Source organism: Candida margitis, assembly GCF_024628925.1.
Source record: "Candida margitis strain CBS 14175 chromosome Unknown scaffold7, whole genome shotgun sequence".
Classification (NCBI taxonomy): Eukaryota; Fungi; Ascomycota; class Pichiomycetes; order Serinales; family Debaryomycetaceae; genus Lodderomyces; species Lodderomyces margitis.
The window spans coordinates 72,629-96,510 of NW_026261806.1; the positions used below are offsets into that span (position 1 = coordinate 72,629).

The 23,882-nt window shown below is 38.7% G+C and overlaps 13 protein-coding genes across 13 annotated transcripts; 7 read left to right on the plus strand and 6 right to left on the minus strand. All coding sequences in view use genetic code 12, as the record gives it.

The window, feature by feature from the left end:
• Positions 1-175: 175 nt before the first annotated feature.
• CANMA_002436 (thiosulfate sulfurtransferase) lies at positions 176-736 on the minus strand (the record flags this gene model as incomplete). The annotated part of the gene is made up of 1 exon (XM_051814504.1): positions 176-736. The coding sequence occupies one exon, from the start codon at positions 734-736 to the stop codon at positions 176-178; it is 561 nt and encodes a 186-aa protein (XP_051671872.1).
• A 551-nt stretch (positions 737-1,287) lies between these two features.
• MIS11 (trifunctional formate-tetrahydrofolate ligase/methenyltetrahydrofolate cyclohydrolase/methylenetetrahydrofolate dehydrogenase) lies at positions 1,288-4,128 on the minus strand (the record flags this gene model as incomplete). Its single annotated transcript, XM_051814506.1, has 1 exon — positions 1,288-4,128. One exon carries the CDS (start codon positions 4,126-4,128, stop codon positions 1,288-1,290), a length of 2,841 nt encoding a protein of 946 aa, XP_051671873.1.
• A 327-nt stretch (positions 4,129-4,455) lies between these two features.
• Positions 4,456-5,430, minus strand: MCT1 ([acyl-carrier-protein] S-malonyltransferase; the record flags this gene model as incomplete). The annotated part of the gene is made up of 1 exon (XM_051814507.1): positions 4,456-5,430. One exon carries the CDS (start codon positions 5,428-5,430, stop codon positions 4,456-4,458), a length of 975 nt encoding a protein of 324 aa, XP_051671874.1.
• Positions 5,431-6,204: 774 nt separating this feature from the next.
• Positions 6,205-6,903, plus strand: HMO1 (Hmo1p; the record flags this gene model as incomplete). The annotated part of the gene is made up of 1 exon (XM_051814508.1): positions 6,205-6,903. One exon carries the CDS (start codon positions 6,205-6,207, stop codon positions 6,901-6,903), a length of 699 nt encoding a protein of 232 aa, XP_051671875.1.
• Positions 6,904-7,011: 108 nt separating this feature from the next.
• On the minus strand, positions 7,012-9,234 carry SDA1 (Sda1p; the record flags this gene model as incomplete). The annotated part of the gene is made up of 1 exon (XM_051814509.1): positions 7,012-9,234. One exon carries the CDS (start codon positions 9,232-9,234, stop codon positions 7,012-7,014), a length of 2,223 nt encoding a protein of 740 aa, XP_051671876.1.
• A 163-nt stretch (positions 9,235-9,397) lies between these two features.
• Positions 9,398-11,056, minus strand: BRF1 (transcription factor TFIIIB subunit; the record flags this gene model as incomplete). The annotated part of the gene is made up of 1 exon (XM_051814510.1): positions 9,398-11,056. One exon carries the CDS (start codon positions 11,054-11,056, stop codon positions 9,398-9,400), a length of 1,659 nt encoding a protein of 552 aa, XP_051671877.1.
• A 173-nt stretch (positions 11,057-11,229) lies between these two features.
• CANMA_002442 (uncharacterized protein) lies at positions 11,230-11,838 on the plus strand (the record flags this gene model as incomplete). The annotated part of the gene is made up of 1 exon (XM_051814511.1): positions 11,230-11,838. The coding sequence occupies one exon, from the start codon at positions 11,230-11,232 to the stop codon at positions 11,836-11,838; it is 609 nt and encodes a 202-aa protein (XP_051671878.1).
• A 9-nt stretch (positions 11,839-11,847) lies between these two features.
• On the minus strand, positions 11,848-13,179 carry DBP8 (ATP-dependent RNA helicase; the record flags this gene model as incomplete). The annotated part of the gene is made up of 1 exon (XM_051814512.1): positions 11,848-13,179. One exon carries the CDS (start codon positions 13,177-13,179, stop codon positions 11,848-11,850), a length of 1,332 nt encoding a protein of 443 aa, XP_051671879.1.
• Positions 13,180-13,384: 205 nt separating this feature from the next.
• On the plus strand, positions 13,385-15,004 carry MTG2 (putative GTPase; the record flags this gene model as incomplete). The annotated part of the gene is made up of 1 exon (XM_051814513.1): positions 13,385-15,004. The coding sequence occupies one exon, from the start codon at positions 13,385-13,387 to the stop codon at positions 15,002-15,004; it is 1,620 nt and encodes a 539-aa protein (XP_051671880.1).
• A 2,657-nt stretch (positions 15,005-17,661) lies between these two features.
• SRR1 (Srr1p) lies at positions 17,662-18,798 on the plus strand (the record flags this gene model as incomplete). The annotated part of the gene is made up of 1 exon (XM_051814514.1): positions 17,662-18,798. The coding sequence occupies one exon, from the start codon at positions 17,662-17,664 to the stop codon at positions 18,796-18,798; it is 1,137 nt and encodes a 378-aa protein (XP_051671881.1).
• Positions 18,799-20,822: 2,024 nt separating this feature from the next.
• GST3 (Gst3p) lies at positions 20,823-21,467 on the plus strand (the record flags this gene model as incomplete). The annotated part of the gene is made up of 1 exon (XM_051814515.1): positions 20,823-21,467. The coding sequence occupies one exon, from the start codon at positions 20,823-20,825 to the stop codon at positions 21,465-21,467; it is 645 nt and encodes a 214-aa protein (XP_051671882.1).
• Positions 21,468-21,706: 239 nt separating this feature from the next.
• CANMA_002447 (uncharacterized protein) lies at positions 21,707-22,546 on the plus strand (the record flags this gene model as incomplete). Its single annotated transcript, XM_051814517.1, has 1 exon — positions 21,707-22,546. The coding sequence occupies one exon, from the start codon at positions 21,707-21,709 to the stop codon at positions 22,544-22,546; it is 840 nt and encodes a 279-aa protein (XP_051671883.1).
• A 448-nt stretch (positions 22,547-22,994) lies between these two features.
• CANMA_002448 (uncharacterized protein) lies at positions 22,995-23,825 on the plus strand (the record flags this gene model as incomplete). The annotated part of the gene is made up of 1 exon (XM_051814518.1): positions 22,995-23,825. The coding sequence occupies one exon, from the start codon at positions 22,995-22,997 to the stop codon at positions 23,823-23,825; it is 831 nt and encodes a 276-aa protein (XP_051671884.1).
• Positions 23,826-23,882: the final 57 nt, after the last annotated feature.

Below are 23,882 nucleotides of genomic sequence, written 5' to 3' on the forward strand. Positions count from 1 at the left end.
GTGTACTTTTTATAATTAATGAATGCTTCGTGATTGTCGCTATGGTATGCGATAAAATAATATGTAAAATCTATTAAGACGAGGAAACTTTGTTATACCAAATTAAAACATTGAAGAAAACTATTGACAAGTTAAGAAACTAAGCCCCGGGCCAAAAGTGGCCGAACTCACGACATTAATCTGACTTCTTCTTGTTTTCATGGGCAACCCAATCTTCGTAACTGCCAACGTAATTACCTCTCTTTTTATATCCAAATGTGTTTGCCAACTCCTCAGCCGCGGTAGATCTAACACCCCCGAGACAATAAAATACCAACTCTTTGTTTTTGTCGGGTTTCTCAAATCCAAAGTTATCAAGAAAGTCGTCTTCAGACAAGTCCAAGGCACCTGGACTACTTTTGAATGGTACATTAATTGCGCCAGGAATATGACCATCGTCGTACTCAACAGGCTCTCTGACATCTATCAAGACTGAATCAGGGTGTTTGTCTGGATTAGCAGCAATGTCTTTAACATCATCGTAGTCGTATGCTTTAGCTTCTGGTGACTCCGTCAAGACACTGTAAGATCTCAAATTTGTTTTGATGGAGTTGTATACAACAGGTCTAGTAGCGTTGAAAATAGCTGGCCTGGTAAAGTGGCGAAGCGACTGAGTCAATGCATAAGATGCTGTTTGTCTTGCAACGGCTCTTTTTGCAAATGGTTGGAATTGCTTGGACAATCTAGTAAAGGACATGATGATCTTTAGGTGCTACTCGTTGTACAGGTTGAAAAATTAGTTACAATAGCTTTGGAGGGGTGTCAATAACTAGTAGATATTCAGTGATTGAGTTTCAATTTTCTATTGTGTAAGCAAAGAAGTGACTTACTTGACTCTATTTGATAAATTATCCGAATGTTTATCTTCTTTGTTGGGTTTAAAAGATAAAATTTGATGATTTAATTTTCTCGCATTTCCGAATTGTCAAAAGATTTTTTCCTTTCTTTTCTTTTCTGTCATTGTTCTGTTTTCTTCACCAAATTGCTATATATAAACTATTACAATCAGCGTATTGCAATCCTCTCTAGTCAATTATCAGCTAGTCTGTTCTAGAACTGATAATTCTTCTACCAGGATTATAACAATGTAATTCAATGTTTGTCAATTTAAGAAACATATATATATACGTGTTGAACTATACTTTGACTAATCTATTAATCTCAATAAAAACATCAATTCATAACATTCGTTAAAACTAGGTTGAAAAAGTTTTAATATTAATTTTCACAATTGGCCGGAAGGGGCTTTTAGAACAATCCGTCAATCTCGCCGTCTTCGTTAACTTCGACATTCATAAAACCACAGTGAGTTGGCAATCCAGGGATGGTTTGGATTTCAGCTGCCAAAGCATACAAGTAACCAGCACCAATTGACGCCTTAACATCTCTTATTGGGAACTTGAATCCGGTTGGAACACCTTTCAAACTAGCATCGTGAGACAACGAGTACTGAGTTTTGGCAATACACACTGGCAATTTACCAAATCCTTGCTTGGTGTACAAGTCAATTTTCTTTTGCGCTTCTGGCAAGAATTCAACTTCACCAGCACCGTACATCTCCTTGGCAATAGTAGAAATCTTATCCTCAATTGATGGCTCAGTACCGTAAAGGAAGTGGAAGTTCTTGTCGTTACTGTTGGCAGCTGCAATAACCCCCTCAGCCAAGTCAATAGCTCCTTTTCCTCCTTCTTCCCAGTGGTTTGAAACGATTGCATCGATAGCACCGGCTTTCAAAGCTTCCTCCTTAATAACCTCGTGTTCTTTGTCGGAGTCTGATGACATCTTATTAATAGCAACGACAACTGGTAAACCATAAGATTTGGCATTTTGGATATGCTTGGCCAAGTTTGAGCATCCGGCTCTCAACAATTCGACATTTTCTTGAGTGTATTCTGGAGCCAATGGTGCACCTGCTTTAACTTCTGGACCACCTCCATGGACTTTCAAAGCACGAACAGTGGCAACAATGACAATAACATCTGGAGCTAAACCACTTGATCTACATTTAATGTTGATAAATCTTTCTCCACCCATTGTGAAATCGAAACCAGCTTCAGTAACAACATAACCCTCTTGCTCTTTTCTTTCTTCAGGAGTCAAGTCATTGGAGGTACCAGCTAACTTCAATGCCATCTTATCTGCCAAAATGGATGAAGCCCCAATAGAAATGTTGGCAAAAGGACCAGCGTGGACAAAAACTGGCGTACCTTCCAATGTTTGCATAATGTTTGGTTTAATAGCATCTTTCAATAATGCAGTCAAGGCGCCAGCGCATCCAATATCCTCACATGTAACCGGCACACCTAGTTTAGAAGTACCAATGACCATCTTACCCAATCTTTCCCTCATGTCTTCCAAAGAGTTGGCTAAAGCCAAGATAGCCATACACTCAGAAGCAACAGTAATATCAAAACCGGTGGCTCTGGTAAAACCCTTTTCAGTTGGAGCTTGTCCGACGGTAATACCTCTCAAGAATCTGTCGTTACAGTCAACGACTCTCTTCCAGGTGATTGATTCAGGGTCAATATCCAACCTAGCAAATGCAGTTACTTCTTCGGGAGTCAATTCGTTTGGATCGGTTTTGTTAATGCCTAACTTCTCTAATCTTCTTAACATCGATTTGGTAAATGTTCTTTTACCTTTCTTTTCTGGCACCAATCTTCTGTACAAGGGGCCATCTTTTTGAGTGGTTTCATGAAACATTCTCGTGTCTATAGCAGCTGCCAACAAGTTATTTGCCATAGTGATGGCGTGAATATCACCAGTGACGTGCATGTTGAACTCATCCATTGGAATAACTTGGGAGTAACCACCACCAGCAGCACCACCTTTGATACCAAATGTTGGTCCCATTGATGGTTGTCTGACATTTGCAAAAACATTCTTGTTCAAATGTGCACCCAAAGCTTGGGCTAAACCGACAGTAGTGGTAGATTTACCTTCACCCAATGGGGTTGGTGTGATACCAGTGACAAGAACGTACTTACCATTCTTTTTGTTGTGTAATCTTTTCAAAATGTCCAATGAAACTTTTGCCTTGGTGAAACCAAATGGTTCCAATTCAGCATCCAAAATACCGGCTTCTTCAGCAACTTGAGTGATACGTTTGGGTTGTTGGGCACGAGAAATCTCAAAGTCTGAAGGAACTGGTTTTTTCAAATTCAACTTTAAAGGATTAGTGAATTTTGGAGTTTCGTTGTTTGCTTTGTAGTGCCTCTTTGCTGCAATTACCACATTGTCCAACAAACAAGCCACAGTCATTGGCCCAACTCCACCAGGAACTGGGGTAATCAACTGAACCTTTTCCTTGGCAGCTTCATATTCAACGTCACCAACCATTCTCTGACCACTTTTCTTTGTACTGTCAGGGATAAAGTTGGTACCTACATCGATAACGACTGCATTTGGCTTTAACCATTCACCTTTGACGTATTGTGGTTGACCTATAGCAGCAACAACAATATCAGCTTCGCTTAAATACTGTTTCGCTTGTTCAATAGGGGTTCTTGAGTGAACTACAGTTACACTGGCATTGGATTTAGTGAGCAAGTTGGCAACTGGCTTACCAACAATGTCAGATCTTCCCAAAACAACTGCAGTTTTACCATCGACATCAACACCAGATACCTCTAATAAATGCATGATTCCCTTTGGGGTGCAGGGTAAAAATTTTGGCTCGCCGCCCTTTTTAGACAACTCGCCAACATTAAAGGGACCAAATCCATCAACATCTTTATCGGCTAAAACTGAATCGGTAACCTTTGACTCGTCGATGTGTTCTGGCAATGGTAATTGAACCAAGATTCCATCAACATCCAAGGAGTTGTTCAATTTTGAAACTTCATTCAACAATTCAAATTCGGAGATATCCTCAGGCAACTTTATAATCTCACATCCAATATTGGCCTCTTCAGCTGCCTTCAATTTCATCTTAACATAAGTTGTTGAATCTGGTCTATCACCAACTTGAATGATAGCCAAGTTTGGTTTGAAATCAGGGTGCTTCAATTGAAATTGAGCGATTTCATCGTGTATCTTTGTACGAAGGTCTAAGGCGATAGCCTTACCGTCCAAAATTTGTGCAACCATTATAACGTCTGCTGAAGGAAAAAGAAGAACGATGGAAAAGAAACAAGAGAGGGATAACTAGATGTAAAATTTTGTAAATTCATAAATTTTTCACAACCCGTGGAGCCGTTTCCGCGCACATCTCTAACCACTAAAAAGAAGAAATTCTAGTTACAAAAAAAGAAAAAATAATAATAATAAAAATATATTATGTTATCGTTGAATTACTTAATGGAGTAACTAATTTCGCTTTAATTTTTGACTCCGATTTCAATATGCAACGCGTAGCCTGTGCACGTGCACAGAACATATATTGGGTCCGCAAATTGAAAAGACGTGCTAGTAAAATCAATCAACACTGAACTGCTCAATATTGTCTATGGGAATGCATTTGACATCGTATCGCTTGTTGATGGCATTGACGACTTTACCCGGACCCAAATTGAATACGGTGTCTACACCGGCAGCCGTCAAGGTATCCATTGACTTCATCCACTGCACTGGTTTGTAATTAGCATCTAACGTCTTTTCTACTATTGTATATGGCTCCGTGGAAACTTGGCCATCTAAATTAGATATGATTGGAATCCTTTGGGTGTTTATCTTGTCCTCCACTATCAATCGCAACTCTGGCACTATATCCTTTAGCATAGTACTATGGAATGGAATTGATACTGGCAACCTTTCAGCTTTTAACAACATCCGCTTGTTCACCTTCCTCAACATGCTAACAAACGCATCAAGCTTTTCCAATTCACCCGATATCACAACTTGGTATTTCGAGTTGACATTTCCCAAAACGTTGTAGTCAGCAGCTAAACGAATGACATCGTCCACGTGTTCGGGTCGAATTATCAATGCAATCATACCAAAAGCACCGGGTGTTTGCCGCACAATCTCCTCCATTAACACGCCTCTCTCTCGAACTAACTGAATTGCAGTGGAAATATTGAGAATTCCACTTAGTGTCAACGCAGTGTACTCTCCAAGGGAGTGACCTAGTAGGAACTTTGCATTTTTCAAGAAATCGACATCATAAACCTTTTCAAATGCTTTGAGTGTGATATAGGTAGATGCTAGAATTGCTGGCTGGGCATTTGACGTCTGCTGTAGCCACTTGCGAGTCTCACTGTCACCAACGTCTCTATGAAATAAATATGCAGAAAAGTTACAGCCCAATGCCGCATCAATTTCGTCCAAGTACGATTTGAACAAACGACGGTAGCCTTTATTTTCTTCAAGTAGGCCATTACGTATAATACCCTGGCCTGGACATGTGATGGCGTAGTTTTTGATATTGTTTAGCAACTGTGTTCTCTTCATAGTTGAATATTAGTCACACTTTGGTTGTAATGCTTTTTCTGCAAAATTGTTCACACACGATTTCACGTCAGTAAGCACTACACTACAATTACACTGGCACCGTTTTACCCCCGTACGAAACGGACTCTGTTTAGATGCAAGGTCATAAACAGCTTTGAGAAAGTTGGATTAACCTAGTAGAGAGACATCAATGCAAGGTCAGCTCCCCCTTGCTTAACTCTCATTGTGAAACTACTACAACTTCGACCGCTTCTAATGAAGCTAAAGCGAAACGTGCAAAACATTCAGTGTGAGAGATACACGACTACGCAAATATGAAACATAGGGCCGATCAATTGTTATGAGACGCGGTTGTGTATAATTGTTTAAATGTCGCGTCTTTTTTTCTCTTTCTTACTCGTCTGTTTCTATTTGTTCTCCACTTCAGTCATTTGTTTTCATTTTTCGTCATCGGGCTTAATTTTATAGCGATAAAATTATCATCACACCACGCACTAAAATCATTGTACTCTCTCGCGTCGCACAAGCTTGTATTATTTTTTTTCTTCTGTTCGTGCGAGAAAATCTTTAAAATCCCGTCAATTTCCTCCTTCATGGAAAGCGAGAAAAAAAAAAATTCAGTCGCCCTCTTCAGCCCCCCTTTTTCTCACGACACGGTACCAATAGGTCGACCAGACACACACATATTTGCGCGTTAACCACCGAAGTGACTACCAAAAAACGACCATCACTCAATTGTTGAACAGCACCTAAATTAATATTTTACAACACGAAATGTCTGAATTGAAAGCAAGCAAGGACGCATTGATTGCATCCCTTTTTGAATTATCGAAAGCTGCTCAAGAGGCTGCTAAAAATGCTGTTGATTTCTACAAGATAGCCACTGGAGGCAATGAAGACGTGACAGCCGAGCAATTACAAGGTATTCAAGAAGCCATGAAGGCTGCTGCTGATTCTGCTTCTGGTGTTAAGCATGGTTTAGAAGGTGCTTCCAATGGCGATAAGAAAAAGAGAAAGGTTGAAAAGGATCCAAATGCCCCAAAGAAGCCATTAACCATGTTCTTTGCCTTTAGTTTCCACTTGCGTAAGTTAATTGCAGAGGAAAGAAAGAAAAAGGGATTGCCTAACCTCGGTGCAATTGACTTGAACCAAAGGGTCAAAGAACGTTGGGATAATATCAGCGAAGAAGAGAAATCCAAATGGAAACACAAGTATGAAGAGGAAATGAAACTATACAATGCTGAAAAAGCCAAATATGAACAGAGCTTGAAAGATGGATCTGACTACAAACGTCCTGAACATCCATATTCGAGCGGATACGAGGAAACTAATACTCCTTTGGCCGAAGAAGTTGTTGAAGAGGAAGAGGCTGACATCCCCGCACCATCTTTGTCCCAAGAAGAATTGAAAAAGAAGAAAAAGAAGCAAGAAAAGAAAGAAAAGAAGAAGAAGTTAGCCGCTGGTTCGCCATAAAGAGTGATCACTTTGAGCAATAAGTAAAATTTTAGTTTTTTTTTCTTTATGTATTAGTTTTCAATATTTCAATAAAGCCTATCTTTGATTTAATCACCTTTTACCTGGTTACTTTTTCTTCATCTTTTGTTTGTCAATGTGGGCTCGTAATACCTTTTGTCTGTCACGAAGGGATAGTTTTTGCTTTCCTTGAACCGACTTCTTATGAATCATCATAACAAAGTTCTTTCTTCTGGCTTTTTCTTTGTTTGTGGTCGAGTGTGGTGCATCACGCTTACCCTTTCTAGATCCAAATTTACCACGTTCCTCTTTACCTTCCTTTGCATGGGCAATTCTCTCCTCTCTCAATTGCTTGTATTTCACCTTACCGACTAACGAGGTAGAGTCCACTGCATCTTCATTAGTGATGCCCATCAACTTGGCAACACCTGCTTCAGTCCTCAACTCCTCCAACTTGGCAAAATCGGCTGGTGTAAGGATTCGACTAGAAAGAATTTCATTGATGTTGTTGGTGGTTGCATCGGAGGAGTTAGTTTCAAGTTTGGCCTTCTTTGTCGGCCTTTCGTCATCTCCGTCTGGTGCTACATCTTCCTCCTCCTCATCATCAGATGACAACTCCAAATCGGAAACAACCTCCTTTTTCTCCTTGGCCTCATCCTCGCTATCTGAAATATCAATCTCCTTATCAGATTCAACCAGGATCCACTCCCCATCAACATCATCTCCATTTTCTTCATCTCCGTCAACTTCCCAGTTACCGTCTTCCTCTTCATCATCGACATTTGCTTGCCCTTGTTCCTGTTTCCATTTGGCCAACAATTCCAATCCAGGTATGGATGTGACGTTGTTTTCCACACCATATTGCGGTTTGGCCGTGGTCTTTTCACCTCTTTGCAATTCCATGCTAGCAACTTTACCTCTGTCCTTCTTGGTCAACATTTCTGGCGCAACTTCTCTGTACAAGGATATCAAGGACCTTGCGGCCATCATAACGGCTTTTGCTTTTGACCCCTTGTACTCTGTCAAATCTTGTAATAAGGGAGCCTCTATGGCCAAAGGTGCACGAGACAATATTTCTCTAATAGTGTTAAGTCCCGCTGAAGCAACTTCTGCAGCGACACCATCACTGACGAACTCATCGGCAATTTTGCGAACCACTAATTCAATGTTTTCTGGTGGTACCAAGTCATGCGAAGCTTGAGCTGAAGCTGCCATAATCTGGGTGACATTTCTTTGCTTTGGTGTAAGATATTTCAAAAAGAAGGAGTAGATCCCCAAGACAATCAACTTGTGGGTACCAATCAACCTCGAAACCAAGTTCATGAATAAGATTTTTTGATCCAAATCAAACTTGTTTGAATTTTTCGAGCTCAAGTGGTTGTCAAATAGCTGTTCGGCAAATCCTTGAGGGTCGCGTAAAAGATGAATAGCTGAAAAGTTTAAATAAGTGGCTGAATGCTTGGTACTGTTTTTCTTCTTCATTTGTTTTACTGCCAGCTCCAACTTTTTTCCTCTTTTGGATGATTTCTTATTCACCTCCATCTTATGCTTCAATGCTCCCATGTCAAACCCTTCTTCGTCACTAGAATCTTCGAAATTTTCTTCTCTTTCCTTATCAGCACCGAGAAAGAACCGAACACCAGCAATAGCAACTTTAGCGTCAGGGTGCAACGCGGCTTGTGTCATGATCTCAACTGCTCTTGAATCGTCCCAAATACCTCTCCTCCATAACTCTCTCGTTAACTTGGTAGCCCACAACCCTTGTGTATCCTTTTGTTCAAGCAAGTTAAAAAGCAAAGCTTGTGTAGATCTATTTAGTCGCTGGTTCTTGGCTCCAGTGTTGACCGATTTCAATAGCGAGATTAAAGTTGAATAGATCTGACGCCTCATTTGCTTCACATGTTGGCCAGCCTGCACTTGTCCCGATGCATATGCTGTTAATAATGGAAATGTAGTCTGAATCAAACTCTCTGCGGTTATTATACCCTTGTTTCTCAACATTGTTAGGCATTGTATAATCTTTTCTCTCAATTCAGGAGCCAAGTCACGATGGTTGTCCAACAAGATTGTTTTCAATTCCTCAGGGAAGTTTTTTGTTTCCTTAGGGTAACAGTTGCAGACAGCTGATAGAAACCCAATGAGCTCAATAAACTCTGTAGTTGAGTTGGAGTCTGCTCCAGTGGGGTTTTCCAAATACAAGTCTCTTAAAGATTCATAATGCGAGAATTGTTGTAGAAACTCTTCGTGATAAGATTCCGGATCCCTCCTGACCACATTTTGTAATAATATGATGTTGGTTGGAAGTATAGCTGCTCTTCTTTGTTTACCCATGATACTTGCAGTTTCTCTAAGGAGGTGAAAAGAAGGAAAATGGGGGTTGCAGAGTTTTTGATAAAATGCGTGCGATGAGAAGAAATCGAACAGGAAAAAAAAAAGGTATGCTCAGGTTACACAAACACATAATATTCATTAATCTATATAGTCTCGTACATTATTAAAACTTTTCACCAAACAAGCCCTGCAAAGACTCATAATTAATCTTTCGTGATACTGAGGTCTTTGAGAAATACATTTTTGCACTATCTCCAGCACTTTTAGGGGTTCCATCTTCATCCAAGATAATATCGCCAATCTCTTTTTGAATTTCAGGCGGTACTGAGGACTTTTGTCTTTTTCGGCGATTGGTCCCTGTGTTGGCAGAGGTGTTTCCAGTTAATTCGTCAGCTTCTTGTTTCAACCTCTTGCGTTCTTGCTCCACCATATAATCGTGGTTGAGACCCGTCCAGATACGTTCCTTCATAGCCACTTCTTCCGGTGTCATTTGACTCTCTTCAACAACTGCATCGTCATCATCTGAATTCAACTCTGCCTCAGAAGATACGAGCTTGAGTATATCTTCGGTGGATGGCAAGTTTTTAACCAAGTTTTTGGGCCAATTCATGTTCCAGATTCTATCAAAATCATCTTGCTCCACTTTTTCCTTGGTCAACTCGTGTGGCGTCTTGTACAACGACTGCTCCATTTTACTACGCTTGGACTTTAAGATTCTCTCAATTTGATCATTGATCAATTCTTTATTTAATGTGATGTCGCTCATTATCGTGTTCATGAGTATTTGCTTTTGTTGCTCATCTTTGGAGAGATCACCCAAGTACTGAATCTTTTCATCCTCAGTCATGCTGTCCAAGTCATTAAATGTTTCCTGCTGCCGCCTTTGTAGAGCACGAGCAATCCTGAACTCATTCTTTCGATTCTTTTCAAAGGAAGGCGGATTGGCACTCTCAACCTCTTCGTCGTTGCGGAATCTATGCACCGATAACTGTGCCGCTTTTGTCTTTTTAAACTCATTCAATCTTCGTTGCAACGTTTCCTGTCCAACGTGGGAAATAGCCACGATTTCCGAATGGCTTCTTCTGAAATTATTCATTCGAGCAGCGAGCAACACACATGCACCTGCAACACCTGCCGGCCGCCTTCCTTCATGAATCCAGTCGGCAGACATTCTTTGCGCTAGTTTTGTTGCGTCTCTGGCAACTTTTGTAGCCTTATCCTTGAAATCCAACTTTTCGACAAAATGTTGAATAAACAATGAAGGGTCTGCCAATGGTAACGAAGTTATGTGTAATGCTTTCACCATTTTTAAAAATGTCGCTCCCAACGAGTAGACAGAAATCTGCAATCTTGAACTGAAATCAATCAACATGTGTGGTGTTTTTTCCTTACGGCACGCCACATAAAGACAAGTCGCTAAAACATTATTTGAACGTCTTCCTTGAACAAAGTTCATGGTTAACGCTAGTTTAAACCACTCACCAGCAGCTTCAGCAATAAAATCCGGGATTTTCAACGCTGCTGCTATTCTCCTAATCTTCCGTTTCCCGTTGGTAATTGTTTGTTCTCGGCTCTCCATTGCATTCTGTCTTCCGCCAGCAAACGTTGCTCTTGCCTGATCCGCACCAACCATAGCACCTTGGACCATGGCGGCACCGCTTGAGGACTCACCAAACTGAACTTCGGAAACAATAGGGTTCTCTTCAAGAACAGTACCGCATCGGAGACACGACACATCACCCGCTGCTGTGTAACGATTCACGTCAAACTGGGTATGCCCACAGTTGACACATTTTTGTTGTCTTTGCACTCTCACACTCATACTGCCATTACTTGGAAATAGGTCTGCTCAGTCTATATGCGGTAGACTCTGAATAGGAAAGGCTTTGTTTACAGTTGGGGGAAGCTTTTATTTTCTTCTTTCTTTAGCAGAAAATAAAAAAAAAAAATGTCTTAATCTCCTCCTTTTTTGTGTTAGCAGAGGATACGGTTACCATGGCGGGAGAAGACGATACCAGTGAGTATGAAGTCAGACAATACGGCCAGATAGATGCAGGTTCATCGAGTGGCTCACAACGTACAGGCTTGGACTCGTCAAACACAGTTACACGCCGATTGACACGCACCGCCACAATTGACGACGAGGAAAATGCTCATGTACTGTCACACTTTCCATACTCACTCATTATGAAAGTAGTTAGCTCCGAACCTAGAGATGTCTTACAATCGGAGAGGACGTTTCTAACATTCACTCGGTTTGCCACAGCGTTGTTTTTTACGGCTTTGGGGATAATATTGAACTTTAAATTTGATACTTCTGGAGATTCTACAAAAAACTCGCCAAGTGAAGCAGGCCCCAAACATCGATTCAATCACACGAAATATTCAGTTGCTGTGTCTTATATCTTGTTGGTGCTATCATTATTTGTTTTGGTGTTTAGTGGTTTAAGTTACTACGTTACAATTAATCGATATGCGCAACACAAAATTGCTACTTACAATTTCAATAACCTACCTACAGCTGCGTGTATCACTGGTGTAATCATCACTTTGATAGTTATAAATGTAACATTGATCGTGGAAGGATTTTTAGAAACTAAATAGATGTTTGTTTTATTTTTTAGATTTGGATTTTTTCACTTTCCTGAGCTCACTAGGTTCTTCCTTGAGGTGCTTTCGCTTGTTAATCTTTCTTTTCTCTCCAAATCCTTCCTTTTCCATCTCCAGCATCGCTTCTCTCTTGGCCGTGGTCATCACATTCAACGAGTCCTTAATGACCTTGTCATCGTTTATTTCTTCCAACAACTCCATCTTCTTATTAATCCTTTCCTCGATACTTTGAATTCTTTCTATATCCTTTTCACCAATGATACTGATAGCATCACCTTTTCTACCAGCTCTTGCAGTTCTACCTACTCTATGAATAAAATCATCTGGATCAGCGGGTATATCGAAATTGACGACAAGTTCAACCGTAGGAATGTCTAAACCTCTCGATGCAACATCAGTAGCAATGAGAATTCTTGCCGCGCCTGCTTTGAATCTATGTAGCGAGTTTGTTCTCTCAGATTGTGGCATTTCTGAATGCAATGAAGCCACTCTAAAGTCCGTCTTTCTCAATGCTCGTCTCAAAACTTCAGCAGTCACAGTCCTATTAACAAACACAACTGCAGTTGACTCTTTGTACTTTGGCAATAGTAAAATGCTATGTAGATATGCTTCTTTAACGTAGGAGGGCACAAACACGTATTCAATCAGCAATGTAGATGGAATAGCAACTTTGTCAACGGTATCTACTTCATGCATAAATACTGGGAGTTTCCCAGTCGGGCGTGGCTTTTCCTTCAATGCCTTGACCGAGTCAGTAACAGTGGCTGTAAACAACAAAGTTTGCCTTTTGTCGCTGGATGGTAGGACAGAAAAGCATCGTTCCAAGTCGCTGCTAAAGCTATTACTTAACAATCGATCTGCTTCATCCAAGACCAAGTATCGAACTCTTCTCAAGCCACTAATTGTTTCCTCCCCGCTATTTAAGATATGATCTGCCAACCTTCCGGGGGTGGCAATAACAAAATGGGGTTTCTTTTGCAACTCCAATGCCTGCTTCACAAAATCTTCACCTCCAACAACGACACACACTTTTATATTCATTTGTGCCCCTAACGCCGTATACTGTTCTGCAATCTGCAATGCAAGCTCTCTAGTTGGAGTGAGTACCAATCCAAAGATGCCGTAAGGATCCTCCGACCACTGCGTCAACATTGGTGCTGCGAATGCGATAGTTTTTCCTGAACCAGTTTTGGCACCCCCAATGCAATCTTGACCTTTGAGTATTGCCGGTATACATGCAGCTTGAATAGATGTGGGTTTATGTATCTTCATTGCTTCTAGTGACTCGCTGAGCCATTTTGCGACTCCTAACTCTTGAAACGGTTGTGACGACATGGTTGTTAAAGATAGACTGTAGTGATGATCATCTCATTAAACAAAAAAAAATTGTTATTTGGTTTGTGGTTCTAAACTGAGAAAATGAGAAAAAGACGATTCACTTGCATTCGTACTGTTTGATAAGAATACCAACTTCCACCATCGTGTCATCAATAACCATACGAGGATGAAGTACACAACGCATACAGTTCCACTCAGACTAATGTGTCGGACGATGTTTACGTCACCATATCTACGAAATGATCTAGGATCGTCTTCATTTGCACCCAACTATGCGTTTTACAATGCGTTCCCTGACACTTTAGGCAAGGAGATATCTACCAAGATTATATCCAGTCCTGGTGATGAAACACAAACGATTAAAATATCTCAGATTATTGATAATCCAAGCCCAACCACAGCACCAACAGAAGCTTTGACAATTTCACGCCAAAAGCCAAAACCAAGAAATATCATAAGCATAGCTGATTACTTTTCTGGAAACTCCCATCATTTACATCATGTGTTCTATTCAAACCTCATACATGCAAAGACCAAGAAAGCAGCCAAAATTGAAAATAAAAAATTTGTTGATTTGAAAATCATGAAATTGACAAGTGGTTCTGGAGGTAATGGAGCTGTGTCATTTTTCCGTGACAATTTAACAACTTCTGGTCCACCTGATGGTGGTGATGGCGGCTGTGGGGGCAACATCTACATAAACGTTGTTGATCGTAATTTAAACTCGTTACATTATTTGCAGAAAAGATATGTTGCCAAACTGGGCGCGCCAGGTAAAGGGGGACAATTAGATGGTAAAAATGGGGATGACGTGATTATTGATATACCATTGGGTACTGTAATCCGGTGGATCCCTGATCCGACAATATTCAAGAAATACATATCAAAAAAAGAAGGGGATTCCTTAGACGATGTGTATATGGAACTTGAGTTGGATATGGCTTATGGCAAGGAGAATGTACAATTAGATCGACATGGGTATAAGCCAGGTGATGGATGGATTTTTAAAGAGCATGATAAGGAGTACTACCAACTGCGTGATTTCTTTCAGGAATTGGATGATAAAGTGATCAAGTATGATGAAGAGATGGAGTTTGAGGAACAACAACAAGATCAATTTCCAATTCTTGGTATGGATTGTGATAAAGTAACGACCAAACCTCTTTTGCTTTTGAATGGAGGGAAAGGCGGGTTAGGCAACATGCATTTCTTAACTTCAAATGTGCGTAATCCTCGGTTCTGCAAAGTTGGTCGTTCAGGAATCACGGCTCATTTTCTTCTTGAATTGAAGCTTATTGCTGATTTGGGGCTTGTTGGGTTACCAAATGCCGGAAAGTCAAGTCTATTACGGGCCATCTCGCGAGCCAAGCCCCGTGTAGGGCATTGGGAGTTTACTACTTTACAACCGACTATTGGTACTATTCGGCATAGAATTGATTCTGACCCATTCACTGTGGCTGATATTCCCGGAATAATTAAGGGTGCTTCGGAGAATAAAGGTATGGGGTTAGATTTCCTTCGTCATATTGAACGATCTGGTGGGTTAGTTTTTGTTGTTTCTTTGGAATCAACTAATCCAGTTGACGATTTACAGACTTTAATTAACGAAGTTGGGCCAACACGAATGAAGGATAAAAAAGTGTTAGTTGTTGCTACCAAAGCTGATTTGAGTAATGAAGGTGAAAATTATCAAACTTTGAAACAGTTTATAGAAACGACACATGGTGGACTGTGGAAAATTGTTCCGGTTTGTGCACCAAGAGGAGAAAATATCGACCAGTGTTTAGAGTTGATGAGTGAAATTGCTACACATGTGAGGTGAAACATGTCCTCAAGAGGGTATCTTGTAAATAGACCATCAAACACCCTTGCGACTCAATTGTATTGCGACAATTGGCCTCATGGGTCAACAATAGACATGTCTGTAGTAGTTTTATGACGGGAAGAGATAAGTCCCGTCCCCAGTAAATACACATTTTCAATGTAAAGCCTTACTCGTATTGCTTAATTTGCCACATATTCAAATGTATATTAAAGCCCCAACAGACAAATAAGAGATAAATTGGTCACATTGCATAATAATAATAATAATAATAATAATAATAATAATAATAATAATAATACATGTCAAAAAAAAGAAAAAGAAATACATAGACTTAAAAATAGATTTGTAGGACATTGTGAATTACACTAGTCTCGTCAATTTCGGTTTCAATACCAGAAGAGGAAAAGGCGTTGTTCTTTTTTTTGGGTAATTCTCATATGCAAGAGCAAATAGAGGACACCCCATATACAGAAAGCTTAGCATTTCTTTGTTCCACAACACAACAAACCTACACTTCCTCTTGATATTAGGTAGGAAACATCTTTCGTATTTCACAAGCTAGAGGATGAAGTTATAATAATTTTGCTTTAGGAAAGAGATAAGCGTCAGTGGTTATGCATAGAAGTGATATAATATAGGTAAAAACAATAACAAACTGCCGAAATTAGAAAACACCTGTTGAAAAAATAAAACGAGGAGAAGACGAGGACGGGGATTATTGTTCTCTTTCTCAATTTTACAAAATTTTAAAAGAAGGAACTCCGTCTAAGTCCGTCACAGCAAAATGTAATAATAGTATAGCACATTGTTGTCTTTGTCTTAGTAACTGTCTGAGACAATAAGAAGACAAAACATATGCAAGAATGATTGATGATATATATAGGTAGAGAAAGAGGTGGAGTTAAACTTAACGTTTTTATTTGTAAAACAGATCAGTTCAACCGCATGAAGTGGAAAACCCAATGTTTTTAGCAATTTTAACGAGATGACATATACATTACGGACTTTCACCCCGTGGTGGAAGAGTTACATTAAAAATATTAATCAATTTTTGTTTACTAGAAGCAAACTTTGATGGTTGTGATAAGAAAGGAAATGTTAATGTCAATTTTAACTTAATAACAACTGTCTATTGATTAACTTGCTCTATAAGTTCTAGCCATTTCCATTTTGACAAGGGTTCACTTCACCACCGAAATAAAGAAAAGAGACAGCGGGGAAATAGAACTTTCCATAGAAGAATATTCTCTTACATATAATCTCAAATTAATATTACACAAACTTAAAGCCAAATCAAAAATGTTGTTTAGAATATTTTTTCTTAACAAAATTATTTTTATTTTGTAACCTCATAACCCACCCATATACTGTACTCAACTCAACTCACAAGCATTGCATCTTAATTTTTGTATCCTTTGTGGAAAAGCAATCGTTTCGTTTCTCTCTTTTTCTCTTCTGTGTTTTCTAAAAAAGTTACTACTAAAATTTAGATTTAAATTATAATTGCGCATGACACACATACTCTATTGTTATGTCTCAGCTCAGAGCTCTACTCGACGCCTTGTGAGACATTTAAGAGGCTTAAGCGTAAGAAGGAGCTTCCGGAACAACAAGCGAGAGGTTTCTTAGCAAAAGAAGAAAGAAGAGAGCAGGGGAAAAGATTTGCTAGGTTCCGAACTCCGTGGTGGTGGTTTCATATCAGGAATTTGATTTTCAAATGGAAGTAAAATTTTGAAGTAAAAAGTACGTAGCATGTAGCATGTAGCATGTAGCATGGCATTCAACACCTACTTACGACGTGATTTTGAGAACATGCAAGTATAATTTTCTCATGACCTCTTTCTTCCACCATTAACCTTGAATTTTTTGCTACTTTTGGGTAGGCACGTATGTATACCTGCAGAATATTAGAGAGATTAGCGTTAACTTTAAATGATTTGCTTTATTTGCTTTCTCTTCTGTTTATTATTAGACTAAGGCGGGCCCTTATGTAAAGTCGAACAAAAACAAAGAAGGACCATAAACTCCATATAATTTGTTTTGTGGTTTTAAAGATACTCTATGCAGTATAGCTAACTTTATTCAGTCTGCTTTTCCTTTTAGCAAAATAAAAATATATATAGTATGTATAATGGGTTATATAAAACCATCAGAATAGTGTTTTGTTGAAACAATAGAGAGAAGCAAAAAAAGCAAAACTAAAAAAGAAAACTTCGATTTCGTTTGTTTGTTTAATTTAATTCTTTTTGTATTTGTATTTGTTTATTGTTTTAATTATTATGTATTATTTTGCAATAAGACACATACACATATTGTTTTCTTTAAACAATGCAGACTAATCTAAAGAAAAAGCCCAATTTCAAAAAAAACACATCATTTGTATAAAACGAGTTCAATATTTCCCTATTCAGTCCCAATTTCATTTATTTATCTGTATCTGTCTAACTTTACTTTCTTCCTTTTCATATAGTTTTAAACAACTACTAAAAGGATCTTTTTCACTTTCAAATTACATCTACAAAAGTAAAGTACCACATCCACATCCACATCCACGCCCATTGGTAGGACTTGCTAGACTTTAGAATCATCGTCACAATATTTCCAATTTTACACGGACCCAATACCAACCACCTGACTTTTGAGTTGATAACGATATGAGTCTGCTAATACAGTCAGCAGCACTGCTGCTGCTGGCTTCATTACCAAATACCCCAATAAAATCACTCACTAATAGCTGGCACAGCAATTCAGATTACTTTTCAATAAAACCACAGCTATCACTCGACATCAATGCCTCACAAGAGTTATATTCAAACAAAAGCAACCAGAGTCGAGGTAGTGACAGTAATGGTGAAGAAGAGGAAAAAGAAGATGATGATGATGAGGGGCAGGACGACGACGACGCTGACAGTGTTGATTTAAGCGACGTCATGGAAACATTTGATGATATTTCACTACACGAAGAAGAAGACGTGTTTTATAGTCCTATAACACCATTTGACAGCTCAGCTGTACCGTCAAAATCAAATTCATTGATACGAAGAAGTTCAATCCTTCGTCCAAGCTCCCAACAAGGAGTATTTACCGTTGATTCTACTGAAACAAAAGAACAACAACAACCAGCATCAAAATCTGAATCGAAATCATCCACCAAATTCCACTTATCAATGCCCAATCTACATTCATACAAGTTTCTCATTGTTGATGACAATGTGATCAATCTCAAAATACTTAATCGTATTTTACTCAAATTATACCCCAAGGCTTCAATTACTCAAGTACAAGATTCAACATTAGTTGAACAAATAATCTTTAATCAATCATTTGATTCGATATTTATCGATATTGAAATGCCAGAAGTCACAGGATTAGACATTGCTCAAGTGGTACGCAATGATTCCCAATTTACAACCACTAGTTTAATTGCAGTCACCACTAGAAACACCCAGGAGGATTTACTGTTGTTCAAGCAGTATGGTATCGACTATACTTTTGGCAAGCCTTTGAATTACAAATTGGACTTCATGGCTGAAACCATTGATGGCGTTATGCAGCAACGCAAAAATTCAACAACTAATCCACAAAGTCGGAACCTTTCCACCTCATCAAAGAGTACTTGCGCAACTGCAGCTACTACTATTACTTCGGCAACTGGCTCTACTACTGCTATTGCTGATTTCATGGATCTAACTGCTGTTCATTCGGTTAGTTCTATTTCATCTACCGATTCATACACATTGTTTGAGTCAAGAAACTGTAAACAAAATATTCACACATCCTATGAGGACTAGCAGTATACGGCTGTTGCTATTATTATTATTATTCTCTGTGGAAATTATGCAAAACTTTCACTGTTTCACAAGTTTTTTCAATTTTGCATCGTTTTACAATTATTTATTTCATGATACTATTTTTTTCAACTATTATTTATTTTTAACGATTTTTATTTTACGTCAACGAGAAGTTTTATGAGTCCCATGATGGTGATAGATAGAGAGAGGAGGAGGGTTTTAATGTTATAGATTTTCAAATGTTTTTTATAGGTTTTTTAGGTTTTTTAGGTTTTTTAGGTTTTACATAAGTAATGTATTATTATACCAAAGCTAATAGGCATATTTCCGCAGTAGTTTTAGCTGTCCCTAATCTCCTAACAGTCTAAATCTACTTTGTTGCTGCAAAAATAGTGGGATAACACGTGCAGGATTTGGCTAATCATAGTCTGTCTACTTTCGTCTCGGTTGTTTCTCTTGGCAGCTGTGTGTCGTATATGCAATTACGTTGATGCTTTCCCCCAAATAGCAAAAACATTCATGACTAGATATGTATTAGTACAAGAGCATCTCACACTTTACTTGACCCTTGACGAGTAAGTACCTCGTGGATTCTTCATAGTTGGGATTGCCCTTACATTAGCGTGCATCGAAGGATAATAATAATAAAAAAAATCAAAGGGTGTTCTCAATATGGAAGAATTCAATCACAAACATACAAGAAGCAGTTTTAGCGCAATGCATAGAAGCTTTGGTTTTATTTCTTTTTTTTATTTTTTTATTTTTGTAATATTTTGCTATGAGGCGGGATCGACATTTACGTTTACGAATTTTGGCTCAGGAGAAATGAAAAGAAGCACTTTTAAATATGGAGCTTTGCTCTAAAAAAACCTCCAAACCTGCCAAGCAAACCCACATCTTAACAAATTGGGAAGCAAATAGTAACGACAATTCCAAACACGTGGGGTTAGAAGATAAATTCTTAGGCTAAAGCTTTCTTGTACATGCAGAAAAGAAGGACGGTAGGGGCATCTATTCATTCGCTTTGGTCGTGTGCTGGGTGTCAAAAGTGTTTTTATTGTGGTGACTCAGTGGTACAAAAAGTTGTCTTTTTGTCCGACCACCCCCAGGAGGCAGGTCCGCCTTAAAATTATAATAGCGCTGTGCCTGTTTATCACATCACGCACTGGCATCGCCGATGGCTTGGTTGGGCATACTTTGAAATTTTTTTACATTACACGATGGGCGGTTGAAACGGATAATTAATTTATAATTAAGTCGGCCCCCATCTTTAATAAGGGGGCATATCTGTCAGTTATATAATGTAAGAAGGTACCCTTAGCGCCCACACTATTGAAAACCAGCTATTGTTCAATGGTTTGATTATAGTGGTTCTGTTTTTTTTTTTTTTTTGCTTGTTGTCGGCATTTATTGTATCAGTGAAGAATTTATAGTGGGTGTGAGTGTGTTATTATTTATTGTTGTCTTAACTGCTCTATGCAGTATGTGCACAATAAAATTGATAATGGATCGTCACCCAGGATTAATGAAAGCATTATATCCTCAAGAGGTATGTTTAGCATTTTTATTTTGAAAGAGCATTGTCTTTGATAGATATGTAGACGTATGTTGATCACAGGTAAACACAATAGTTGTAATATAATAAGACCACTTTAAGAAGTACACTTTGGTTGGAAAGCATCAAAGGTACTAGCATACAAAGATGATAGCTTCCTTTAAAGAGTTAGAATACAATACTTATCATGTTGAACAAATTTTTAAAGACTTCAGTGTTGACCTCTTTGGCTAACTGCACTCGTGATTCTCAAAGATGACCCGGTTGAAAAAAAATGGAGCTGTCCCTTAGAAATGTTGATCTCACATGCTTTTCTAAAGATGACACAAATTTAAAAAAGTGTGGATCTCCGCAAATGGATTTTCCTGTTCATAAATTCTCTCGAAAATCACATAATTTGATCTCTGGTTTAATATTCTTTACAACGTGTTTCTTCAGCGATTAGTCCACAACAACACTCTTAGTTAATATGGCAACTTTGTATACAGCACAAACCGGTAATGGCAGAAAGCCCTTAATTTTAGTAAAGTTACTCAATGCTCCCATTAAAGTCCACCTTTTTGACTGGCCCACCGACGAAATCAAAAGCGACCTGTACTTGAAATTAAACCCCAATGGATTGGTTCCAACTTTAGTTGATGAGGAAGTTGGCAGCATCTTTGAAAGCAATGCCGTTTTGGAATACATTGCGGCAAAATACGACAAGGAAGGCAAATATAGCTACAAAGAGCAAGACAATTACAAATTATACTGGCACCAAAAGGAATGGTTATATTTCCAAGCAGCTCAATTTGCAGCACACACATTGTCTCGAGGTGTCTATTATAGCCAAATCAACCCCGATGACGATTTCACTACGAGGGATGTTTTGGAGAATTTTGCCAAATTGTATGGCGTCATTGAAGGTCAATTGGAGAAGAATGGATCTGGTTGGTTGATTGGCGATAAGTTTACCATTGTTGATATTGCATTTGCCACGGGTAACCATAGACGTATTGAAGTGTTTACTGGAACTGATTACGAAATTAAAGATTTCAATGAAAAGTACCCCCGAGTCGTAAAATGGTATGAAAATGTTTTGGCCATTGATGGTGTCAAAGATGTACTTAAGTAATTTAAAAGCAAGTATTGAAATTCTTTTATAGCGTATTGAATGTAAGCTATGCCTCGTTGGCACGTCATAAACTTTGACTTTATTTTGTGTTTGTACCAAATATTCGGCCGAAACTAAGTTGGCTTAGTTGACAAAACTCAACACAGTAAATCTTTTTATCAAAATCTCACTAAATATATACTACGCAGCTTTACCATACAGCTACTGCACAGCTACACTCCCAATAGTTATAAACATCAATGGCAAACGACCAGGCATACTACGGAAGAGGGTTTAAGAAATCCATTTCTGATACTCACTCGTGGAGAACAGTTGACAATTCGTCCAAATTCATCACCTCGGTGCTTCGACCTGATTTCAAAGTTTTGGATGTAGGTAGTGGTCCAGGATCTATTACAATTGATTTGGCAAAGAATTATCTCACAGCAGGTGGATCAGTGATTGGAGTAGAACCAACACAAGAGTTGATTGACACGGCCAACAACTTGAAGCAAACAACAGAACCGCAATTGAACAATGTCAAATTTCAAATAGGATCAATTTATGAGTTACCATTTGAAGACAACACTTTTGACTTTGTCCATTCGCATCAGGTAGTTATTCATTTACAAGACCCGGTGAAGGGGTTGAAAGAACTTGCTAGGGTCACAAAGCCAGGTGGTTATGTTGCAGTCAAAGACGCCGATTTGGATTCAATCATCTCATCACCAGACAAGTATAACATTTTGAAAGAATATTACGTACAAAAGGCCAAGAATGCCATTTCAACCGACGTAAAGGCTGGCAGAAGATTGAGAGAAAAGGCAATTAAAGCAGGATATGAACCACAAAATATCACCACAACTCAATCGTACTGGTTATTAGCTGATGATAAGCTGCTTAAGAAACAATGGGCGGAATTAGCTATAAATAGAATCAAAACTGGTGGAGAGATTTTGTTTACTAAAGATGAGAAAAGGAGTGAGGAAATGTGCAACGAAGCGATTGCAAAGTGGCATGAATGGGTCAATGACGAAACATCTTTATTCAACATCTCTCACTTTGAAATTGTATACAAGAAGCCTGTAGACTTGAAATAGATTATATCAATATAAAGCCATGTTATACTCCCCCCATGCTTATGAATCGTAGTTCATAAAATAGACGTCCATATCCTTCAGGACTCATTGAAATTGTAGCGAAAATTGATCACTGTGGTGCAGTTGAGCACCCACTATAGTTTCAAATAAGTAGATTCTCTAGTCACGCTATTGTCTTGCGTACCATGTTCTCTGAAATGATGTGCTGGTGATGTATGCATCTTGCAAATTTTGGTCATACGTTACACTTTTTTGTGCACTTTTTCTTTCGGCGAATAGTCCAAAAAGGAAAGAGATCGGATTAAACGACCATGGCTCAAAATCAAACGAATGTCAACAACAATGTATAAATAGAGACTCTCATCCTCATTTGCAGCGTATCAGAGTAGGACCAATTTTGCTACTATATAAGCTTTCAGAGTACATTACAACAACTATCAATCCAAGAATGGCAAACGACCAGGTATACTACAGTAAAGGTTTCAAGAAATCTGTATCCGATACACATGCATGGAGAACAGTTGACAATTCCACGAAATTCATCACCTCGGTGCTTCGACCTGATTTCAAAGTTTTGGATGTCGGGTGTGGTCCGGGGCTGATTACGGTCGATTTGGCAAAGAATTATCTCAACGAAAATGGCTCGGTTATTGGAGTAGAACCAACACAAGAGTTGATTGATACTGCTAACGAATTCAAGAACACAGCAGCTCCTTCTTTAAACAATGTCAAATTTCAAACAGGCTCAATTTATGAGTTACCTTTTGAGGATAACACTTTTGATTTGGTGCTTGCTCATCAAGTCATCATCCACTTACAAGATCCAATAAAAGGTTTACAAGAGCTCGCCAGAGTCACAAAATCAGGTGGATATGTTGCAGTCAAAGACGCCGATTTAGAATCAATTATAGCATCACCAGAAAAGTACGAACTACTCCGTAACTACTTTGTTGAAAAGGCGAAGAATGCGGTGTCTACTGACATTAAGGCGGGAAGAACGTTGAGAGAGAAAGCTGTAAAAGCCGGCTATAAGCCGGATAACATTACAACTTCTAAATCCTATTGGTTGTTGGCTGATGACATCGAAGCTAAAAAGCAATGGGTTGAGTTAACCAATAATAGGATCAAGAATGGTGGAGAGGTCATTTATCCAAATGATGAAAAGAAAAATGAAGAAGTCAGTAATCAAGTTATTTCCAAGTGGGAAGAATGGGTCAATGACGAAACATCTTTATTCAACATCTCTCACTTTGAAATTGTATACAAGAAGCCTGTATAATATAAATAAGTAAGTTGAAGAATAAACAAATATTTGTTAGTTTTGACAGAAGCCGCG